General features: G+C 41.7%; 1 protein-coding gene across 1 annotated transcript in view; it reads right to left on the bottom strand.

The window, feature by feature from the left end:
- Positions 1-16,050: 16,050 nt before the first annotated feature.
- LOC149028949 (uncharacterized) overlaps positions 16,051-20,119 on the bottom strand; it is a 42,243-nt gene continuing 38,174 nt past the window's right edge. Inside the window, exons 3-6 of the mRNA XM_089139623.1 lie at positions 17,988-18,069; positions 17,793-17,900; positions 17,470-17,628; positions 16,051-16,886 (exon numbers count right to left, since the gene is read on the bottom strand). Of these exons, the coding sequence (XP_088995749.1) occupies positions 16,675-16,886; positions 17,470-17,628; positions 17,793-17,900; positions 17,988-18,069 (561 nt within the window). The 3' untranslated portion in view covers positions 16,051-16,674. The remainder of the gene's footprint in view (positions 16,887-17,469; positions 17,629-17,792; positions 17,901-17,987; positions 18,070-20,119) is intronic.

The following is a 20,119-nucleotide window of genomic DNA, read 5'->3' as shown; positions in this document are numbered from 1 at the left end:
CCTCGTCCATTACTTTCTCTCTGAGAATGGGTAGTGGTAAGACTTCAGAGGATGATTCTATCGATCGTATGATTGAGGGTGAGGAATCTGCTGAACAGAGAACCCCTACGGCTTCTGTTGAGCTTTTCGGTGATGGGGACCATAGGGTAACCGAACATTGGTTGCACTCAGCCCCCGCTAGCCCTAGAGATCCACCTGGTAATGCCCCTATCATTTAAAGGACTTCCTCAAAGAAGATGAAAGCTCCTAAGAAACTGATGGCGGAGAGTTCCCGACCGTCAAAAAGACCTACCACTAGCCCCTCAAACTATGTTTCTGAGGTTCTTCCAGCAGACCTCAAGGGTCTTTATTTTGACTATTCAATTCCGCGTTCTTGCGTCCTTCGTGCCCTGGATTCAAATGAGAGGGTCAACTCCAATCCTCCAGGGGAGTTTCCATTTACCTCGATTCCTTCAAGAGTGGGATTTGACTTCCTTTCTACTCTCCTGTTATCGCCAAAATTCTTGACCACTGAGATATTTGTCTTAGTATGCTCCTCCCGAACAGCTGGAGGCATATCATTGGCTACCTGGGGCTTTGTCACGAACTCGGGTTATCCCCCTCCTTAGGTGTTTTTTGTTATTTCTATACTTTGAGCAAGTCGAATCCTCCCGGGTGGGTATTCTTTTCCAAGTGCCCGAAAACAGATTTAAACTGGCAGGGAGGAATCCTTGCCAAAGGTACCTGTCCTTCCAATAATAAATGATGGTGGGACATATATTTTTTTTCTGTAGAGTTCCCGAATCCAATCTGAAATTCCCGATGAGATGGAGCACCCCGGACTCCTTCACTCAGCTCAATCGTTCTTCTTTCCTTTCCGACCGCAAAAAAGAAGCGGTTTGGGCCATCAAAACCATTTCCTGGCGTTCGAAAATCCATGGGTATGCCACGGAGTACGAAGTGATTCTCCGCTACTGGGGCTTGAGCAATGGTGAGCGCTCGAAGCTTTAATTATCTTTATGGTTATTTCTTTATTGCACTTGTGATAATTCTGGTCTTCTATTGATCTTGCAGTGCCTCCTAAGTTCAACCATAATGATGTTAGATCGCTGGCTCAGCAGAGTTTTGCTGCTGGTGAAGAGAGAGTTCCCCGAAAAGAAAAAACAGGGATGCTCCCGAGAGTGCCCCTTCCCCGAAGGGAACTTCATGGGCTGTTGCCCCAAAGGGGGTAACTCCTTCCCCGAAGAGGCTTCTGAGGACCAGGCAAGATCATGCTGCCAAAGGAAAAGAGATGGTGGAGGTTGAGGAGTCCACCCGTGATGATGCTGCTCTAGTCAAGAGGAGATGGGAGGTGACCGCTGATGCCGCTTCTAAAAGAAGCAAGGTTGAGGGGGCCATTTATGCCCCCAAATGGAAAGTAAATCTTCTTGACCTGATCCTCATGGACACAGATGCGTCCATTGATTGGGATGTCAATGCTCGGGCGTCGAGAGATGGTAAAGCTTTGAACATGGTGTCTAATGATGAGTTGGTGAATTCCAACATTAGGTACGTCCCAAACACCCATCCTTTTTTTTTGGCTAATCTTGTTATACTTTACTGACTCGTTCTCAAATGCTTATTTGCCACAGAGTTCTTGTCGAGAACTTCCATCGTGAGATGGAAGCAAACTTGAGGATTGGTCGGCTGAGCACTCGGGCAAAACGCAGCGATGATATCGCTGAGAAAAGTCTAGGGGAGGTCTCAAAGCTGAAAGAGGAGACTGCCCGACTGCGCTCTTTTGCCGGGGAACTTGTGATGGCCAAATCCCGAATGGAGGAGATGGATAGAGAGCTGGGACAGCTAAGGAATACTGTCTCGACCTCAAAATCCAAGATCGGGGACTTGATTCGGGAAAAGCAAGAGTTAGAGGAAAGACTAAGGGCTACCGTCGCTCCCAAGTGTCCCAAAGATCTAAAGCTGGAGGTTCGGAAGGCCTATATCCATAAGTATCTGAATAGCAAGCCGTTCGGCAATCTGCTCAACCTGTATAATGTGATAGCTTATCGAGCTGGCGTCAATGATGTCTGGAAAAGTATTCTGACGGTGGAGCCTTCCTTCCCGATCGAAGAGCACAAAGATCTTATCTATGATTTCGAGGATTTGCCGCAGCCTATCCTGAGTTGGGTTATGGAAAAGAACAATCCACCATCTGCTGATCCGACCATTGAAGGATATTTAAGCGATGAGCCTCTGATGTCTCCCGAGCAGGAGGGTGCAGCTGAGAACAATGCCCAGCCGAACGCCCAGAATCAAGCTTCTGAGAATCAAACTCCGAAGCTGCCACAGACCAAGTCTCTGATCCTCTTGCAAATATATAGTGTTTTCAAGAATTCTCATGATGTCTTTTTTTTATTATTATTATTTTTTTTATAAGGGTAGACCCTCCCCTTTTGGGTCTTTAACCTTAATGAAAATTTTCTTCTTCGACATCGCCTTGTTGTAGTTGGCTTAGCCGTAGACTTTCAAGGTCCTCGTTCGGGTGTGCATCTCTCTAAGACTCAATCGGCCAAAGCCGAAACCTTTCGAATTGACTGTGTTATACTATCACACCCTTTATTTCTTTATATGGTCCCTCATTCAAAAGATTAGACACTTTGGTGTTTGGGCAGACTCACGTCCTTGTATATACGTTGGTATTCTTAGTCCATGATGTACCGTTTGAGCTTTTTTGCGGTTAATCCCGATCCTTTGATTTTCTGAACTTGAGTAATCTTAATTGGGAAGTGTAAACATCACTTAGTCTTAATTGCTTTGATTGACGGTTCACTACCCAAGCTCAGCCGTCTTCGTAACCGGTGACAAAATCGCCACGTGGATGGATGTGATAGGTTTGAACTCTTTTTCAAAATTTGAAAGGTTGCTCAATGACCACCGTTCATCTTACTGCATTCAAACCGTCACTGATTTGTGACTCTTGATTTATTAGTACGAGTCTTTTCAATCTTCCATTCACGCTATTTAAACTCCATTAACCCCCTTGGGTTCCTTAGGATTTAAGTATCTTCTCACCTAGTTTACTTCTTTTGATATCGAACTTGGCTGACATTTTTACTCCTGTTGCAGTGTCTTCAAAACGTTCTCCTTCTAAGGCGACAGCTTCTTCTGCATCAAAGAGGCCCTCACAGTCTGGCGAAGAGATTTACAGGCCTTCCTGGAAGTTGAGAAGGTCTGATCGCATGACGGACAACTTTGACAGAGCATTGGAGTGGTGCACTCTCGCCCATACGCCAGCCGAAAGTAGGGCCTTTGATTCTGTTCCTGACGATGCGTTTGTGAAATCATTAGTGATGTAAGTCTCATAATGCTGAAATCACTTTCTTCCCCTTTTTTTTTTATATACTTCTGATTCCCGAACGAATCTATTGATGTTGCAGGAGTACCGTGGATAACTTCCACAAACAGGCGGAGGCAGCCTATCGGATTGGGAGGATGCATTTAGACTTTGGGAGGACGTCAAGGTAAGGAACATTGAGATCGAGCGTCTTTACCCGAATTTGGAAGTTTCTAAGGGGAGCATCCATGGCTTCGAGGGGAGGATCATGAGTCTTTCGGGGGAACTGAATGATTCAGAAGCGAAGGTTGCTGACCTACGGAATCAAATAGTTCCTCCTGATCTCGATTGTATCCCTGCCGAAACCCGGAAGGCTTGCATCCATAAATACTTGGACAGTAAGCCTTTTTATAAGTTGATGGACATTTTCAATAATCAAGCTTATCGGGATGGTGAGAATGAGGTATTCCAATCAATTCTGAGGAGGGATCCGAACTTCAACACGGCTCCTCATCAGAAACATTATTATCATCCCAAAGTCTTCTCCAAATTACAGCTTCCTCTTCCCGATTGGACCAAAGAAGTTGTAGATATGCCGGTTCCTGATCCGGATATAACCCTCTTTCTTGACAATTCACCTCTTGTGACTCTGATTGTAGAAGAAGTTGTAGAAGAAGAGGAAGAAGATGATGCCCCAAATGTCAATCCCGAAGGCGTCAATCTTTCTTCCACCATTATCAGGGCGGGAGACAAAGTCTAGGACTCATCGTCCGACTCGTCCTTCTTTCTAACCTTTAGTTGGTGGGAGCTTACGGAACTCTTCTCAGCGACCGAAGATGAAGTTCTTCCGCCAACTGAAGGGTTTGGTCCTAGAAAAGCTAGATGAAGGGTATGGAATTGTTCCTCCCAGTCATTGGTCAGGCTCTTGTTCTCGTTAGAGAAATATTCCTCCTTCCAGATACTATCTTCGCCTGAACGAAGGATTTTTAACGACATTCATCTTTGCATCAGAAGCTCCTCGTCCCAACCGAAGAGGTTACTTGTTGATGTTCGTGTTTGCATCAGAAGCAATTTGTAAAATATCCTTAGTATTGTAAAGGTTGGCCCCTGCTGGCCCTTCTATAAATGAAAAAGAACTTGTTGAATAGCTTTCATTTCTGTTTTGAATTTGCCCGATTGTGACTGTTGTATTTCAATCTTGTCGAACTTTGTTATTGATTTTCCAATTCTGGGAGAATTTTTCTGATTGTTAGAAGGACTCACTCGATGTTATCCAAAGCCTTTTCCATAGAAAACCCCTTGAATCATCAGACGTTCAAATGACTCATTCGGTGTTACCCAAAGCCTTTTTGTCACATCCCACCCTAAATCCACCAAGGGGGTACCCTATCTAGATTACCCAGGGGAGTGGATCACGGTCCCGCCGATCAAGTTTAGGAACAATCATAGTCACTTAGCACAATAATATAATCAAAAGCAAGAACAATTCTTTGTATTCAAATAATTTAATAATAAAAGTCAAGAAAGGATCTCAGAGGGATCACAAAGGACATCAGAGTGTGGAAAAGATACCAATAAAATAAATGATCAACATGCGGAAATGAGGTGGAACTTCCCTCTACAACATTGGCGGAAGGTAGATCGAATAAAATTAAGGGTTACAACCGGTTCCCAAAATGACAAGGGAACAAACTAAACTACGGTCTTGACAATTCAAATAAAAAGGTTAATAAAGGAATGACACAATATCCCATCCCTAGCACCCAAGTGCAAAACCGGACTACTCCGGATAAGTCTCAATCTTGGACTACTAGTCTTTATTAGCCTGTTCACCATAACCAGTGTGGTACGAGTCACCAACTTGGTCTTCAGAGTGTTGATTGTCATAGTCAACAGTAGTAGTACCTGCAATAGAGTCTAACAAAAGATATTGCAAAAAGGAGTGAGTTCAAAAGAACTCAACGAGGTAGTTATTCCATAAAACATAAGCCATATGATACAAACCACAACATGATGCAATATGATATGAAACACATGATGCGAATATGGTTCTAACTCTATGAATTCTAGTCTCTAAGGTAGACATGCTTTAAGTCATAGCACCATACTTCTTTAGATAAGTCCCAGTCACTCAATCACCAGGGGGAATTGGGTCCTACATCCCTCTCGGACAAATCCATGGTTGGGGTTTCGGTCACCACTCTCTCACATCACCATTTGGTCTAAGTATTGGCGCATGTCACGGTAAAGCCTAGCCCAATGCAAGTCATCTACTTAGTCATATCATGTCAGATCCAGATACGTCCATTCCTCCCATCCTAGGATCCTTTCCGGTATCCTTCACACTAAAGTCACAGATATTACCCACTAGACTCATCAACCCTCTTAGTCATCCACAAATAGTAGACGGGAAGCTCTCACGTCCCTCACAGATATGACCCACCGATCCTCGAGCGCCCGTGAGCCCAAGTCTATCCATTTGCAAGCCTACCAATAAATGGCTCCCACAATGAGATTTATGACCTCTCACGGATCATTTCACTAGTCTTGAGTGCCTACAAATCCCCACTACTACCACGGGTCATTCGGTCTCAATGCCCTTCCGATTCGGGTCTGATACGACAGGGACATCCTAGCCAAACAACTAGACAATCCTATGTATGTCATCCAATAACCTGAGAAAGTGTCGATAGGCATCTTCGGAGAACATCCCATACTATTCCCTCCGATGCCTAAGGACAAAAGCGTCAATAGAACACTCCCCAATCCCAAGTTATGCCGAAGCAATCACATACTCAAGTCCATCATATCGCATACATTTGATACATCATCATGATAGAAGTTAAATCATAACATCGAAATGATCCATCATATATACAAGTAGCAAGAATAATAAATCATTATGACAAGAGTATATGAAATCACAATACTATTGTTCTAAAACATGTATAGCAGTCCTATGACATTCAAAAGCACTTAAGAGGCTATGTTCACTAAGTTATGAGCATCAAGACATAAGTATATAGCCTATGTATTTATGGCAATAACCATCCTTACCTTAAGTTGAGTTGATGACGATCCAAGAGTCACAAAGGAATGATCCAATAATAGTGTTAAGACCCTAAACAAACATAAATAAGAGATTAGAGAAGAAATCGGGAAGATTGGAGGTCGAACGGGTCAAAATGGAGCAAGGTTGCTGTCAGTAGCATGTTTGGTCGATGCCCTTTGGTTAATGGCATCGACCAAAGAGGATCAACCAAAAGTGGTTTCGGACAACAAGTTGGATTTTGGTGATTTGGTCCGAAATCAGTCTTCCGGGGCTCGGATCGATCCGAAACTTGGAGAGATGATTAATAACAATGTAAGAACACTACCTAGCAAGTATTATCATAATCCAATGGTCCAAATGAAAACCCCCAAATTGAGGTCCTATGTTCTAAAGACAAGAATCCTAGCATTCATGAGGAATCGATGTAATTGAAAAGGAAGCTAAAGAATTAGTTGGGGAATGGGTTAGGAACAAGATTACAATCATTTGCAAGTCAGAGATTTGACTAATCATACTCCACGTTTAAGTCTAATATAAGAAATCAAGTTGCTAAGCAAGAAATTATGGTAATGCCTATGTAAGGATCAAGATGCAAGTGAGGCATAGCAAGAATGGAGGAAAATCAATGTAAATGGGAAGAGACCTTCATGGCAAGGTGTTTGCAAGGTTGCAGCACCTTGGCCATGGTCTCATCAAAAAAGAGAAGAAGGGAAGTGAGTAAAATAGAGAGCAAGAGAGAGAATCATACCTTAGAAGATGATAATGGAGTCAAGAGACAATGATTGCAATGACTGGGGGCAAGAATCCTTCACAAACACCAAGAGAGTGCCTTGGGAAGCTCCACTCTCATTCTCAGTGGTCTAAATGAGTGTAATAGGGCTCAAAACACGAGGCTAGCATATATAAATGAGAGAATATTCCAACAGCATCTTTTACTCGAATCTGGGAAACTTTGGTCGATGCTCTTTGGTTGATGGCATCGACCAAAGATGATCGACCAAAACAGGTTTCAGCAGAAAATCCAGAAATAGTTTAGCAACTTTGGACAGGGATTCGGAGGGCTATACGGGGTCAAATTGAGTGGGGTTTTCTCCTACTAGTCAATCAAGAAGTCTAGTTTCGAGAAATATCTTCGGATTGTGCACGGGAGTTCATTAGGTACTTCAAATAGTTCACCCCTCTTCGATGCACAAGTTCTCACTAAACACGAACAATGTACCCAAGGGGTATCATCGTCAATGTCCATGGGTTTCGGGTCAAACACCATGTCTTCCACAAAGAGGGCCCACAAGGACTTCTTCCTTCACTTCGGGACATTGGATCTACTCTAAGGAAAAGGTCGGACATAACCTCCTAAAGCTTTCAAAGATAAAAACACTGAAATCAAGGTCTAATATTAAGGTCTAACATCAAACAAGTCTTTCTTTATCTCAAAGCAATTAGGGTGTTCTGGTTAGGTTTGGGCTGGATTTCACACTTTTACCTACAAAATCTTGAGTTTTGCAGGCGTTTGAAGGACCCATTCGGTGTTACCCAAAGCCTTTTACCTACAGAACTCCTTGAGCTTTGTAGGCTTTCTAAGGTTCTATTCGGTATTGACCAATGCCCTTGACCTTACAAAATTCCTTGGAATTTTTTTCGAGGCTTTCAAAGGTCCCACTCGGTTTTACCTGATGCCTTAGTCCTAACAAATTACTTAGAATTTTTCTAGGCTTTCGAAGGTCCCATTCGGTGCTACCTAAAGCCTTAGACCTAAAAATTCCTGGAATTTTCGAGGCATTCGAAGGTCCCACTCGGTGTTACCCGAAGCCTTTTGATTCTAGATATCATTTCTCCTTATGCTGTGTTGTCTCCAATCAAAAGCTTTGGTAATTGAATTCCAGAATTTGCATTAGGGCCTGTTTGGTTACATGAATCTAGAGATTTCAAATCTCTGGATTCATGAATCTGAGAATTATACCCGTTTGGTTGTAAAAATCTCTAGATTCATGAAATCTACAAATTCACGTTTTTAGTGTAAAAAGGTGAATCTGTAGATTTATGGGTAAGGGGTGAAATCCAGAGATTTCAAAAAAGCTATACAATTGTACATTCACAAAAATCATGTCGATCAAATAAATTTTTAGGATGAATTCACAGATTTCATTCCACAACCAAACACTTAATTTTATAAATTATAACTCCATAGATTTGAAGTCTATAGATTTGAAATCTCTAGATATTTGAAATCTCCAGACTCATGTAACCAAACAGGCCCTTAAATAACTTTCAGTCTTCTACATTGAATAAACTTGGACTAGCTAAGGAAAATATTTCTTCAAATGTTTCACATTCCATGATCGGTCAAGCTCACATTGGGTTGCCAGATGCTTCAATCTATAAGCTTCCGAACCTACTTGTTTTGTAATCATGAATGGTCCTTCCCATGCGGGATCCAGCTTTCTTTGGTGGAGCGGGTCGGACGCTAGGGTGTTCCTTAGATCCAAGTCTCCTGCTCTGAATTGTCAATGCCTTACTCGAGCATTATAATGAGACGCTATTCTTCATGGTATTGCTGGGTTCGGGCAACTGCCTTTTCTCGAACCTCATCTAGTAACTTGAGGCTATCTAGCAGACCTTGTTCATTCACCTTTTCTTCAAACTCCCTCTCCTAAAGGGTTCTTGCCATTACTATGATTGGTGCTAATGTTTCTGAGCCATACGTCAATTTGAATGGAGTCTCTCCAGTGGGTGTTCGAACAGTCGTTTGGTATGCCCAGAGGACATTCGGCAATTCTTCAACCCATAAGGTTTTATTAGCTTCGATCCGTTTCTTGATTCCGTCCAACAATGTTCGGTTCGTCACTTCCACCTAGCCGTTACTCTGAGGATATGCTACTGACGACATCTAGTGCTCGATCATGTAAGTATTGCAAAAAAGTTAGAATTGAGGATTGTCGAATTGCATTCCGTAATCAGTCACCAGTATCTTTGGGATCCCGAACCGGTGGATGACTAATTCCAACACGAATTTCTCCATCTTTTTTTATGTAATTGTGGCCAAAGGAGCTGCCTCTACCCCCACTTGGTGAAATAATCCATTGCAACGATTAGGAATTCTCTTCCTCCCGATGCCTTTGGGAACTTTCCTACTAAGTCAATTCCCCACATCGCGAATGGAATTGGGTTAAGAATTGATGTTAAGATCGTGGCTGGTAGCTTTGGCACATTCGAATGTACTTGACACTGGTTGCAGCACCGAACGTATCTCATTGCATCTTCTTGTATCTTGGGCCAAAATAACCCGTAGCGGAGGATCTTATGTGCTAACGCTCGACCCCACATATATGCTCCGCAAATTCCTTCGTGAACCGCCAAGGCCGTTTCGACCCCTTCTGGTCCAACACATTGAAGTAATGGTCCCACAAAGGACCTTCGGTATAGCCTCCCATTCTGAATGGTATATCTTGTCGCCCGAACTCTAATGGACCGAGCTTCTTTTGAATCCTCAGGGATTTTGTTATCTCGAATGTACTCCCTGATTGGGTCCATCCAACATCCTTTACTTTCTATATAAGATACCTCGTTCGTCTGAGCACTTGGGAAGCTCAGTTCCTCAATATAGACCGATGGTCCTAGGGTCTTTTCCTTACTATTGGCCAATCTTGAAAGTTCATCTGCTATAGTGTTCTCCTTCCTAGGTATCTGGCCTACCTTAACATCTCGGAATTCTTTTGAAGAGTTTGAATCAGCTCTTGGTACTTCAGTAATCGAGGCTCTTTTATTCCGTACTTGCCTTCTACTTGGCTGACTATGAGTTGAGAATCATTATATATAGTTAATTATGCAACCGCCAGAGCTTTAGCGAGTTAAAGCCCCGTAATGAAAGCCTCATATTCCACTTTGTTGTTACTTGCCTTGAATCCGAATCTCAAAGCATATCAAATGAGAAATCCCCCTGGACTTTTTAATAAGATGCCTGCCCCCTATCCGTACTTGTTGCTAGATCCATCAACATAAATATGCCACATGTTTGAGAATGTTGGTAGGTTTTCTTCTTCAATCGGGGTTGTTGACTTTACTATAAAGTCGGCCAAGGCCTGTGCTTTAATAGCGGTCCAGGGTTTGAAGTCCACTTAGAATTCTCCCAGCTCTACTAACCATGCCATCATTCTTCCAAATAAATCTGGCTTAAATAAAACCTTTTTGAGTGGGAAATTAGTCAGTACCTCGATTGCATGAGCTTGGAAGTATGGTCTTAGCTTTCAGGCTGCTATCATAAGCGCCAGAGCCTGCTTCTTGATCGCCGAATATCTTGTTTCTGCGTCCAAGAGTACGTGACTGACATATATATAGGCCACCGCTTCTTTTCCTTTTCCTGAATGAGAACTGGCTTACGACCGACTGTGAAGTTGCTAGGTATATTTGTAAAGTTTCTCCTTTCTCTGGTCTAGAGAGCAAAGGTGGCTACCCGAGCCTGTTTTTTAGCTCCTCAAATGCCTTCTAACATTCATCTGTCCATCGAGGTTCTTTACTTCCCCTTAAATCTTTTAGGGCTTTAAAGAAAGGTAAGCACTTTTCTCCCAACTGTGAAATGAATCAAGTTAGAGCTGCTATTCGCCCCGTTAGGCGTTGCACATCCCAAACAGTTTTTGGAGACTCCATGTTGATTAGGGCTTGTATCTGAACAAGGTTTGCTTCGATTCCTCTTTGGGAAACCATAAATTAAACCCTAGGAATTTTCCCAAAGATACCCCAAAGGCGCACTTCTCCGAGTTCAGTTTCATTTGGTATTTTCTTAAAACATAAAATAGCTCCCTTAGATCTGCAATATGCATTGCCCTCTGAAGACTTTTTACCAACATATCATCTACGTACCCCTCCATATTTTTCCAGATCAGATCACTAAAGATCTTGTTCACAGCCCTTTGGTATGTAGCTCCTGCATTTTTCAACCCGAACGGCTTGACTTTGTAGAAGTAACTTTCCCGATCGATCATAAAGGCCGTGAATTTCTCATCTTCCTTATTCATCAGGATTTGATTGTATCCAAAATAAGCATCCATGAAACTTAGCGTTTCGTAACCTGCAGTTGCGTCGATCAGAAGATCTATTCGGGGGAGCGGGTAACAGTCTTTCGGGCATGCCTTTTTGAGATCTGTGTAATCGGTATACATTCTCCACTTCTCGTTCGAATTTTTTACTATCACAACGTTAGCAAGCCATGTCGGGCACTCGATGGCTTCAATAAAGCCCGAGCTGTTCAATTTCTCGACCTCTCCTTTGATTGCCTCGTGCTTTTCAATTGAGAAGTTTTGTCTTTTCTAGATCATTGGCTTGACGTTTGAGTTGATCCAGAGCTTATGTTCGGCTACCGCCCGATCGATACCTAGCATATTGTCGATTGACCATGCAAACACATCTATGCATTCCCGAAGGAATGCCTTTAATTCTTCCTTGAAGCTTTCTGGTTGCTCAGACCCAATATAAGTAGCTTTTGCTTCGTCTCCTGGCTACAGCAAGATTCTTTCTAACTTTTCCACGGGTTCGGGTCTCTGCATGGTGTCTTCATCCCAATCGTCCTTACCTCGATTGGTAAGGTTGTGGCCTTTTCAGGTCCAACCTTATCTTTTAGATAAGCTACATAACACTGTCAAGAGAGCCTCTGATCCAATGTCACTTGACCGATTCCCTTTTCAGTTGGGAATTCTATCTTCATATGCCTAGGTGATACTATCACACCCAGCTTTGTTAGGGAAGGCCTACCAAGGATGACGTTGTAAGCTGAGAGGTCCCAAACGACCAAGAAATATTCGAATAGTGGATTCCTTCGGAAATTTCCTACCGAAAGATCAAACTGAACCGATCCTTCGGCTATAGCGAACTAACCCGCGAATCCTTAAAGATGAGTGCATGATGGAATCATTAGGTCTTGCTCGACCCTTAGTTTCTTATAAGCTTTGTAAGACAAAAGGTCGGCCGAGGATCCTTTGTCAACTAAGACTCTGTGCACCTCTCATCGCCCAATTTTTACTTTGATTACTATTGCATCGTCATGAGGCAGGCATACCCCTCGTTCATCCTCTTCATCGAAGGTGATTGGATTCTCCTCCAATTTCTTTCATTTCTGGGATTCTCCTATTCCCACGAACTTGGACTTCACCTTTAATTTCTTTAGGGATTCAGGTTTGGTACCTCCAAATATTGTAAAAATGGGGGACCAGCTAGGTCCGACCGCCTCTTTCCCCTTCTTTGATCTTGGAGCTTCAATGCAGCGCTCTCTGCTTCCCGAACAATCCCTTTTTTCGACGGTCATCCTCTGCTCGTTTTCTCGACCTTCAACAAAGCTGGCCAGGTGTCCTTGGTTTATTAACCTCTCAATATTAGCCTTCAGGTGTCTACACTCATTTGTGTAATGCCCATAATCCTTGTGGAAGCAGCAATATTTCTCCATATTCGTTTCTCCCGTCTTTATTATTATTTTTTACGGCCATTTCAAAATATCTTGATTCTTGATTTGCATCAAGATTTTCGATCGTGGAGCGTTCAGGGGCGTGTAATCATCTTGATTGGGAGAACGCCGTCTCCATGTCGATCATGGCTTTCTCGCTGATCGAGGATGGGCTACTTCGGTTTTTGGCTTCGTTTGGGAGCCTTCTGCTCTTTGTTGAACGCTTTTGGCTCTCCTTGACGTGCGTCGAGTATTTCCGTCACTTCTGATTGTTTCTGACACCGTTGCACCAATTCTGAATAGGTGGTAGGCATGTCTTGAAGTAGTAACTCCAACAGCTTTCTATCTATGAGTCTAGTAAACAGAGTAGTTTTTGCCACCTGTTTGTCCAAGTTTTCAATCTCCATAGTGACTTTGTTGAATCTTTTCAGGTATTCCCGAATCAATTCATTCTTCCCTTGCTTGATCATAAATAGGGTTTCCTCTGTCTTCTTAATCTGAATGCCGCTTTGGAAATGACCGATAAACTTTTGGGACAATTCTTCAAAATCGACAATTCTTCCTAAAGGAAGGTTCAAGAACCACTTCTGTGCTGCCCCGGTTAAGGATGAACCGAACACTCTGCACAGAACTTCATCAAAGTTCCCTGCTACCGCCATAGTCTGTTGGTAGTAACTAATATGGGCTATGGGATCTCCCGAACCGTCAAACAAAGTGAACGTGGGGAGTCAAAAATTGTGTGGAAACTCGTACCCCACAATGGCCTCCACGAATGGAGTTTCTCTGATGACCAAATAGATGTCATCGGTCCTTCTTTCTCGGGAGAGCTGCCCCAATCTTTTATTTATATCAGCCAGCTCTCGACCAATATGCAAGGATCTTCTATCGTTAGCCCGAATGGCATCTCGACCCGAACATCTGGATGTTGGGGAGTGAGTGTGAACTCCTTTCAGCAATCTCGATCTGGATTCAGTTTGACTAGCTTGCGGCCTGTGGTGCCGATCGTCTCTCCTGGGTAATTCCATAGTTCTCAATTCTCTAACTCGCCTTAGGGGATCCCTCTGAGCGTTTGGGCCAAAATTCTGGCCTTGGGCCTGTTGTTCGCCTCGTTAGAAGGCGTCGTGTGAGAGGTATACACCTATGTGCTTCTCCCTCACGTCTTCTAGCCTCCCACTAATCAGGAGCATGAGGAGCAACTACTTGCCTGACTAGCGTATGGAGCATCTACTGCATCTCTAAGAACTGGACCTACATTTGATTCAGTTGTTGTTGAAGAGGATTCGGATGGTTTTCGTGTTCGTTGCCATCCACTCCATCTAGTCGAACCTCCTAGGCTCGGCTTCCCTCAGGAATATCCAATAGATCATCCCCATCATGAGGAGGGCGAAGATTCAACTCTCGCTGAGCTGCCAAAGCCGTTGCTGCTGATCTAATGACCATGACTTCTTGAAGCATTTCCCACAGACGACGCCAAATGATGTGTCCAGAAAATGTTAAGCCTCCAGATTGTGAAGATAATCTGCAAAACAAGGTTAGACGTGGCCCAACCACTATGGTCGGGAGGCCACCTCCGAAGCTTAAGTCAGTCGCTGAACTGATCACAATGCTCTGGCTAGATGCAGAGTCTAAAATGAATACGAATTGTAGGGAAATGATTCAGATACCTCTGGGGTGAATAGATCATCTGTTTATATAGATTTTACCTCCAATTCTTTGACCGTTGAGTTGATTCTCGATCTCTTCAGAGGACCGTATGATCGTAGGGTTTTGCCCTAGATATTCAGGGGTGTAGGTAGTTACCAATCTACACACGATTCTCTCTACGCCTTGACGGTAAGTGCTTCCTACAAGTTAGCTCCATCTACCGCAAGATTCGGGAGGCCGTTCGTGACGGATAGCTAGAAAGCAGCGCTCACTCGATCATTTCGATTAGGTTAAAGTGGGTCCCGATTGTGGTCCAACCAAGGCGAAGGGATTGAACTCGGTCCAGTAGGTTCGGTGCAATTTTCCTCGTATCAGCAAGATTGCTTAAGAGGTGTCACAAGCAAGCCACAGTCTTAGAAATAATTGAAGCCCGAAGAGAAGATGCAAAGGCAACTAACAAAGAAATTATAAGGAGCTGCTAAGCAAGCTCAAAGTTCTAGAGGTTGGGAACATAACAGAAGCTATAAGTGTCAGTCAGATTGGAAGAATAGGTCACACGAGGCCAAAGCCTATCACTCAACACTAAGACGTCAGAAATTCTGATGCAAATCAGAGATAAGGAACTTCTCAAATGTCTAGGAAAATTGCAGTCTAGGCCTAAAGACATGAATATGAACAAGTATAGTAGGTTCCATAACGACTACAATCATTAATTACACCGACGAATGCAGAAATCTGAAAGTAGAGATCAAGAAGCTAATATCTGAAGGCCATCTCAGGAAGTATGTGAAGGACATTGGAAGAGGAGCCAATCAGGAAGTAAAGAAAGATGAGAAGATCATGAGCCGAATTCAAAGAAAGTAGACCGAGACAAAACTGAGGTTTAATCCCCCGGTGGTGTACGTGGTGTCCAGAGGTCCAGTCAATAAGAACGATGAAATAGAAGGCAAGGTTCATTGGGTCAGCAAAAGCACCCAGAAAGAGTAAACTAGAAGAATGTTTGAAGCCAATCACATTCATAAGCAAGGATCTGAAAGATGTACATACATACCCCTCCTCATGCTGACGCTATAGTCATAAAAGTCAAGTTGTCCCAATCAAGATATATACAAATCGTGAGAAAATAGACAAGCCCTGAGAATCACTTCGGCCCTGAGAGACTACTGATATATGCTGATAAAACTAGACAAGCCCTTCAAGGAGAATTTATGAGATTACACAGATGTTCAATTACTACCATAACTTCCCTCTAAATCGAATCAATTAGAGGCAACTAACATAACCTCATCTTCAACCATCATAACTTCTACTTGAACCACCATAACTTTTAGTAGCCATCATAATCTCCACTAATTAATCTCTATTTTAAATTTGAAATTTAAACACTGCAACCGTCATTTTAAATTTGAAACATAGTCCAATTATCATAACTGACTCATTTTTCCATGACCGAAATTTGGTCACCAAACTTGTTGAGCATTTGCTATATTGGCCTGTAGCTCATTTCTAACCATTTACTGACGGTTAATGATCACATGCAACTCATTTATCACTGAGCTCACTATGTCAATCGCTCGTCACCAACCCATTACTGACCATTGACGACGGTCAGTTATTACCGAAATTTAAAAAAAAAATATATGGGAATTTGAAAATAGAGGATGCAGACACCATCTGTGTAATTCAGTAAAACATGATCACCACAGGCCCCCTAATTCCTCCTTAAAGTCTCAATCATCCATTGTCACTATTTGTTGCATGAACTTAAAATCTCATGATCCATCATCATCATACCAACCTTAGGCGTGTAAAAGCCTATTGGTGTCTATAGCTTTCTTGGGTATGAATGGGAAGAGGATCATCTCCTGTGCAGTTGAGGCACCAGTTCACCTCCAACGGTTGGACTGCTTCAATCTACAGCCATCTCAAAACTAAATGTGTATCGTGCCAGACCAAAAGCTTGTTTTGCCGGTACTCCTCACACATGGGAGAGGATCTGGAGGCTTGTGAGTGGTGCTGCAAACTGCATCATGCAATGCAGCACCATCTATGGATTCAGATACAGAAACAAGAAAAGGTTAATCTCACAGAGATCAACACCTTGGGGATGTTGGATTCTTTATTGTCTACATGACCATCATAAACCATACTGCTTTTATTTCCAAAATGATGAAAATCCAAGATAAAGATAATTTGCTCATAGATCAACAATTCACACATTGGTTTTGCAGGTGTGTGTGCAAACAATTGGTTGGCCTAATCTAATGATGCTCTTGAAACCAGCAGTATCTTCCCAATATGCTTGCTGCTTTCCATTAGTTGATGAGCCTCTGCTGCCTCAGATAATGGAAAGGACTTGTACACCACAGGTTTTACCTTGCCTTTAGCAATTGCTGGCCAAACATTCTTCTCCACTTCACTCACAATCACCGCTTTGTTTTCACGGGTTCTGTTCCTCAAGCCCGCACCTGCATGAATTTGAAATCCATAGGCACCTGTGCAGTATACTATATCTAACACACAAGCTCAAAGTACTTGAAATGAACCAGAAACATGGTACTACAAACGGTCATCTAGTGAACAGGGAGACATTGAATTTTATGTAATGAGCATAAATAGATATGTCCTTGCTTTCCCAGAATAGTCTAATTGTTTTACGAGTTTATTAATAAAGTAAGTGGTTATTCTTGGAGTTCATAGGGTGTTGAATCCTATTCCTTAGGTAGATTGTGTCTCTAGGACAGGGTTATTAGCTGAACATGTGAAGCTATATAATAGGAAGTGGTTTAAAGGCTACTGTGGTTACAAGTTGTCTGTTGGTTGTAATCAATATAAAACTTTCATTTATCAATAATAATGTCAGATTTCTGACTTCATTAATATAGTTTTGGAAGTCGGTTTTCCTCGAAGAAACTTGGAATGCATACAAGGACCACCAATTTGAGTAGCCGTGCACATAACACACTGGGATTCTGATCAATTACCTTCAGATATACAGTACATCAAACCAAACACCAAAGAACAGACCAAGCAAATTAAGATCTAAAATACCTTGCACTGTAAGGCGTTTTCCAACAATGCCTGCAAGATTTGCTTGTGTAAGTGCTCCACCTTGAAAGCCAATGATAAACAGCCTGCCATCAACACTTAAGCTGTCGAGGTTTTTCTGGAAGTACAAACCTCCAACATTGTCAAGAATAACATCAACACCTGCAACCAAACATTTTGAAGGTCTAAGTTCCACTACCAACAGAAGGGAGTAAGAGAGAGAAGATTGTCCGATTTGAAGCAAGATTACTATCAGTATGAAAAGTTTCAAGACACCCACAACTTGAGATTGACTTATGCATTAAAATAGCAGGCAAGAAATAGACCTTTCCCTCCTGTTTCCTCCTTCACCCTCTCAACAAAATCTTCGCTCTTATAATTGATGCAGACATCAGCTCCAAGTTCCTTGCAAAAAGCCAACTTCTCCTCACTCCCTGAAAAATAAAAGCACTTTACAAGATGTGAACCATGTATAATGTAGGCATTACAAACATGAGTTCTAGAGCCCAGTGCCATTATACCAGCAGTGACAAACACCATCACTCCTAGGTGTTTAGCTATCTGAATTGCAAATGTCCCAATTCCACTAGACCCGCCATGGACCTGAAATTTTTTTAATTTAAAATGAGGGAGATATAAGAGGTTTTATAGATAGACATGCATTGGAAAATTGTCTCAACACCAACTACTTTAGCACCATTAATTCACTCAATGGGCACCCATTTTTCTGTTTGTTCAAAGGAGAAATGATGAACACAGTTGTCTCAATAGGAAGGAATTTTATTTATTATATAAAAAAAATTTTAAAAAAAAGGAGTACAAGAACCTCAATCTAGTGAAATTGAAAAAACATATAGGTTTTTCTAGACTAGTGGTCTTGGATGTGGGCCTCACTCCACAAACTCATAAAAGGTATTTAGTTAACTATCCTAAGCTACGGTGGAGAGGCTTAAAAGGAGATCGCTTGAAATCTTTCTCTAACGAAATAGTCAAACAAGGAAAGTGTGCATTTGAAGGGGACAATAATACGATGTGGAATGAGATGGCTACATGTTAGGAAGGTGTAAAGATGTCATAGGTGAATCAAAAGGAAAGCACCATTCTTATACAGAGACTTCGTGGTGGAACATCGAGGTTCAAGCAGCCATTAAGAATAAGAAACTAACTTTAAGACATGGCAAATGACTAAAGATGTAGAGGACCTACAAAAGTGTAAGTTGCTAGAAATAAATCTAAGAAAATTATGGGAAAAGCGAGGTAGAAGAAATATGAAGATCTATATAATAACCGACGAACAAAGGAAGGGGAACAAGCTATTTATAAGATAAAAAGGGATAGGAAGAGTAGAGATCTCCACCATGTTAGATGTATTAAAAATGAAGATGGTAAAGTACTCCTACATGATGGGGACACTAAGAAGAGATTGAAAGTTTAGTTCTCTAACCCACTAAATGGATATACTTTTAAGTAATTGTCAATTAGGAAGATCATACCATTTGCCATGGCACCAAGTATGGAAGAGCTTAGGATCTTATGAGCTAGCTTGGCTAACCTAATTGTTCATAAGATTATGAGCACAAGGAAAATGCAAGATGAATGGAGGAAAAGTATCTCGGTCTAAATTAATAAAAATAAAGGAGATATTCAAATTTGCAGTAACTATAGAGGCATAAAATTAAGGAATCATACTGTGAATTTATGGGAGAACGTAATTGAAACCCATTTGAGGCAAATACTACTATTACAAAGAACCAATTTGGTTCAATGTTGGGATGATCCACAATGGAAGCTATTTACCTTATAAGGAAACTTAAGGAAACGTATAGAGAATTTAAGAAATATCTTATATAGTTTTTATTGACCTAGAAAAGTTTGTGATAGAGTCCCTAAAGCACTAATCTGGCAAGTAATCGAAAAAAGAAATGTTGCAAGTAAATATGTGGAGAAAGATATTTATGATGGTTCAATAACAAGTGTAATGACAATGGAAGAACAAAGTGCTAAATTCCATATCATAGTTCTACTACATCAAGAATCAACTTTAAGCCCATATTTATTTACACTTATAATGAATGATTTTACCAAAGACATTCAAAATGAGGTTCCTTGGTGTAAGCTTCTTGCTAATGATATTGTTTTGGTAGCTGAGACACAAGTAGTGATTAATACCAAGTTAGAATCATGGAGAGCAACTTTGTAATCAAAAGGCTTTAAACTAAGTAAAACGAAGATGGAACATCTAGTGTGTAACTTTGGTCGTCACTAGATGGATGATGAGATGCTAAAACTTGATTAGAAGGAGACTCCGCAAAGTGATTATTTTATGTACATTGGCCCAATCATAAATACCGAAGGTGATATAGAGGATAATGTTTCCTAAAGAATTAAAAAGGGTGGATGAAGTCGAGAGGTGTGTTTGGGGTCATGTGTGATCGACGTATTCCTTAAAGTTCAAACAAAAATTGTACAGGATTGTTGTACAACCAACTATAATGTACGGTGCATAGTGTTGGCCTATTATAAGGTATCATATAAATCATTCAATGTAACAGAAATGACGATACTAAAATGTATGAGCAGCGAACCTAGGAAAGATAAGGTAAGGAATGATCATATTAGAAGGAGTAGCTCCAATTAATGACAAGTTAAGAGA

Source organism: Hakea prostrata, chromosome 1 (assembly GCF_041222555.1).
Source record: "Hakea prostrata isolate BN-2017 chromosome 1, UWA_Hpros_2, whole genome shotgun sequence".
Taxonomy (NCBI): domain Eukaryota; kingdom Viridiplantae; phylum Streptophyta; class Magnoliopsida; order Proteales; family Proteaceae; genus Hakea; species Hakea prostrata.
Note: the sequence above shows the minus strand (reverse complement) of the source record. Positions and strands in the feature narration are given on the sequence as shown.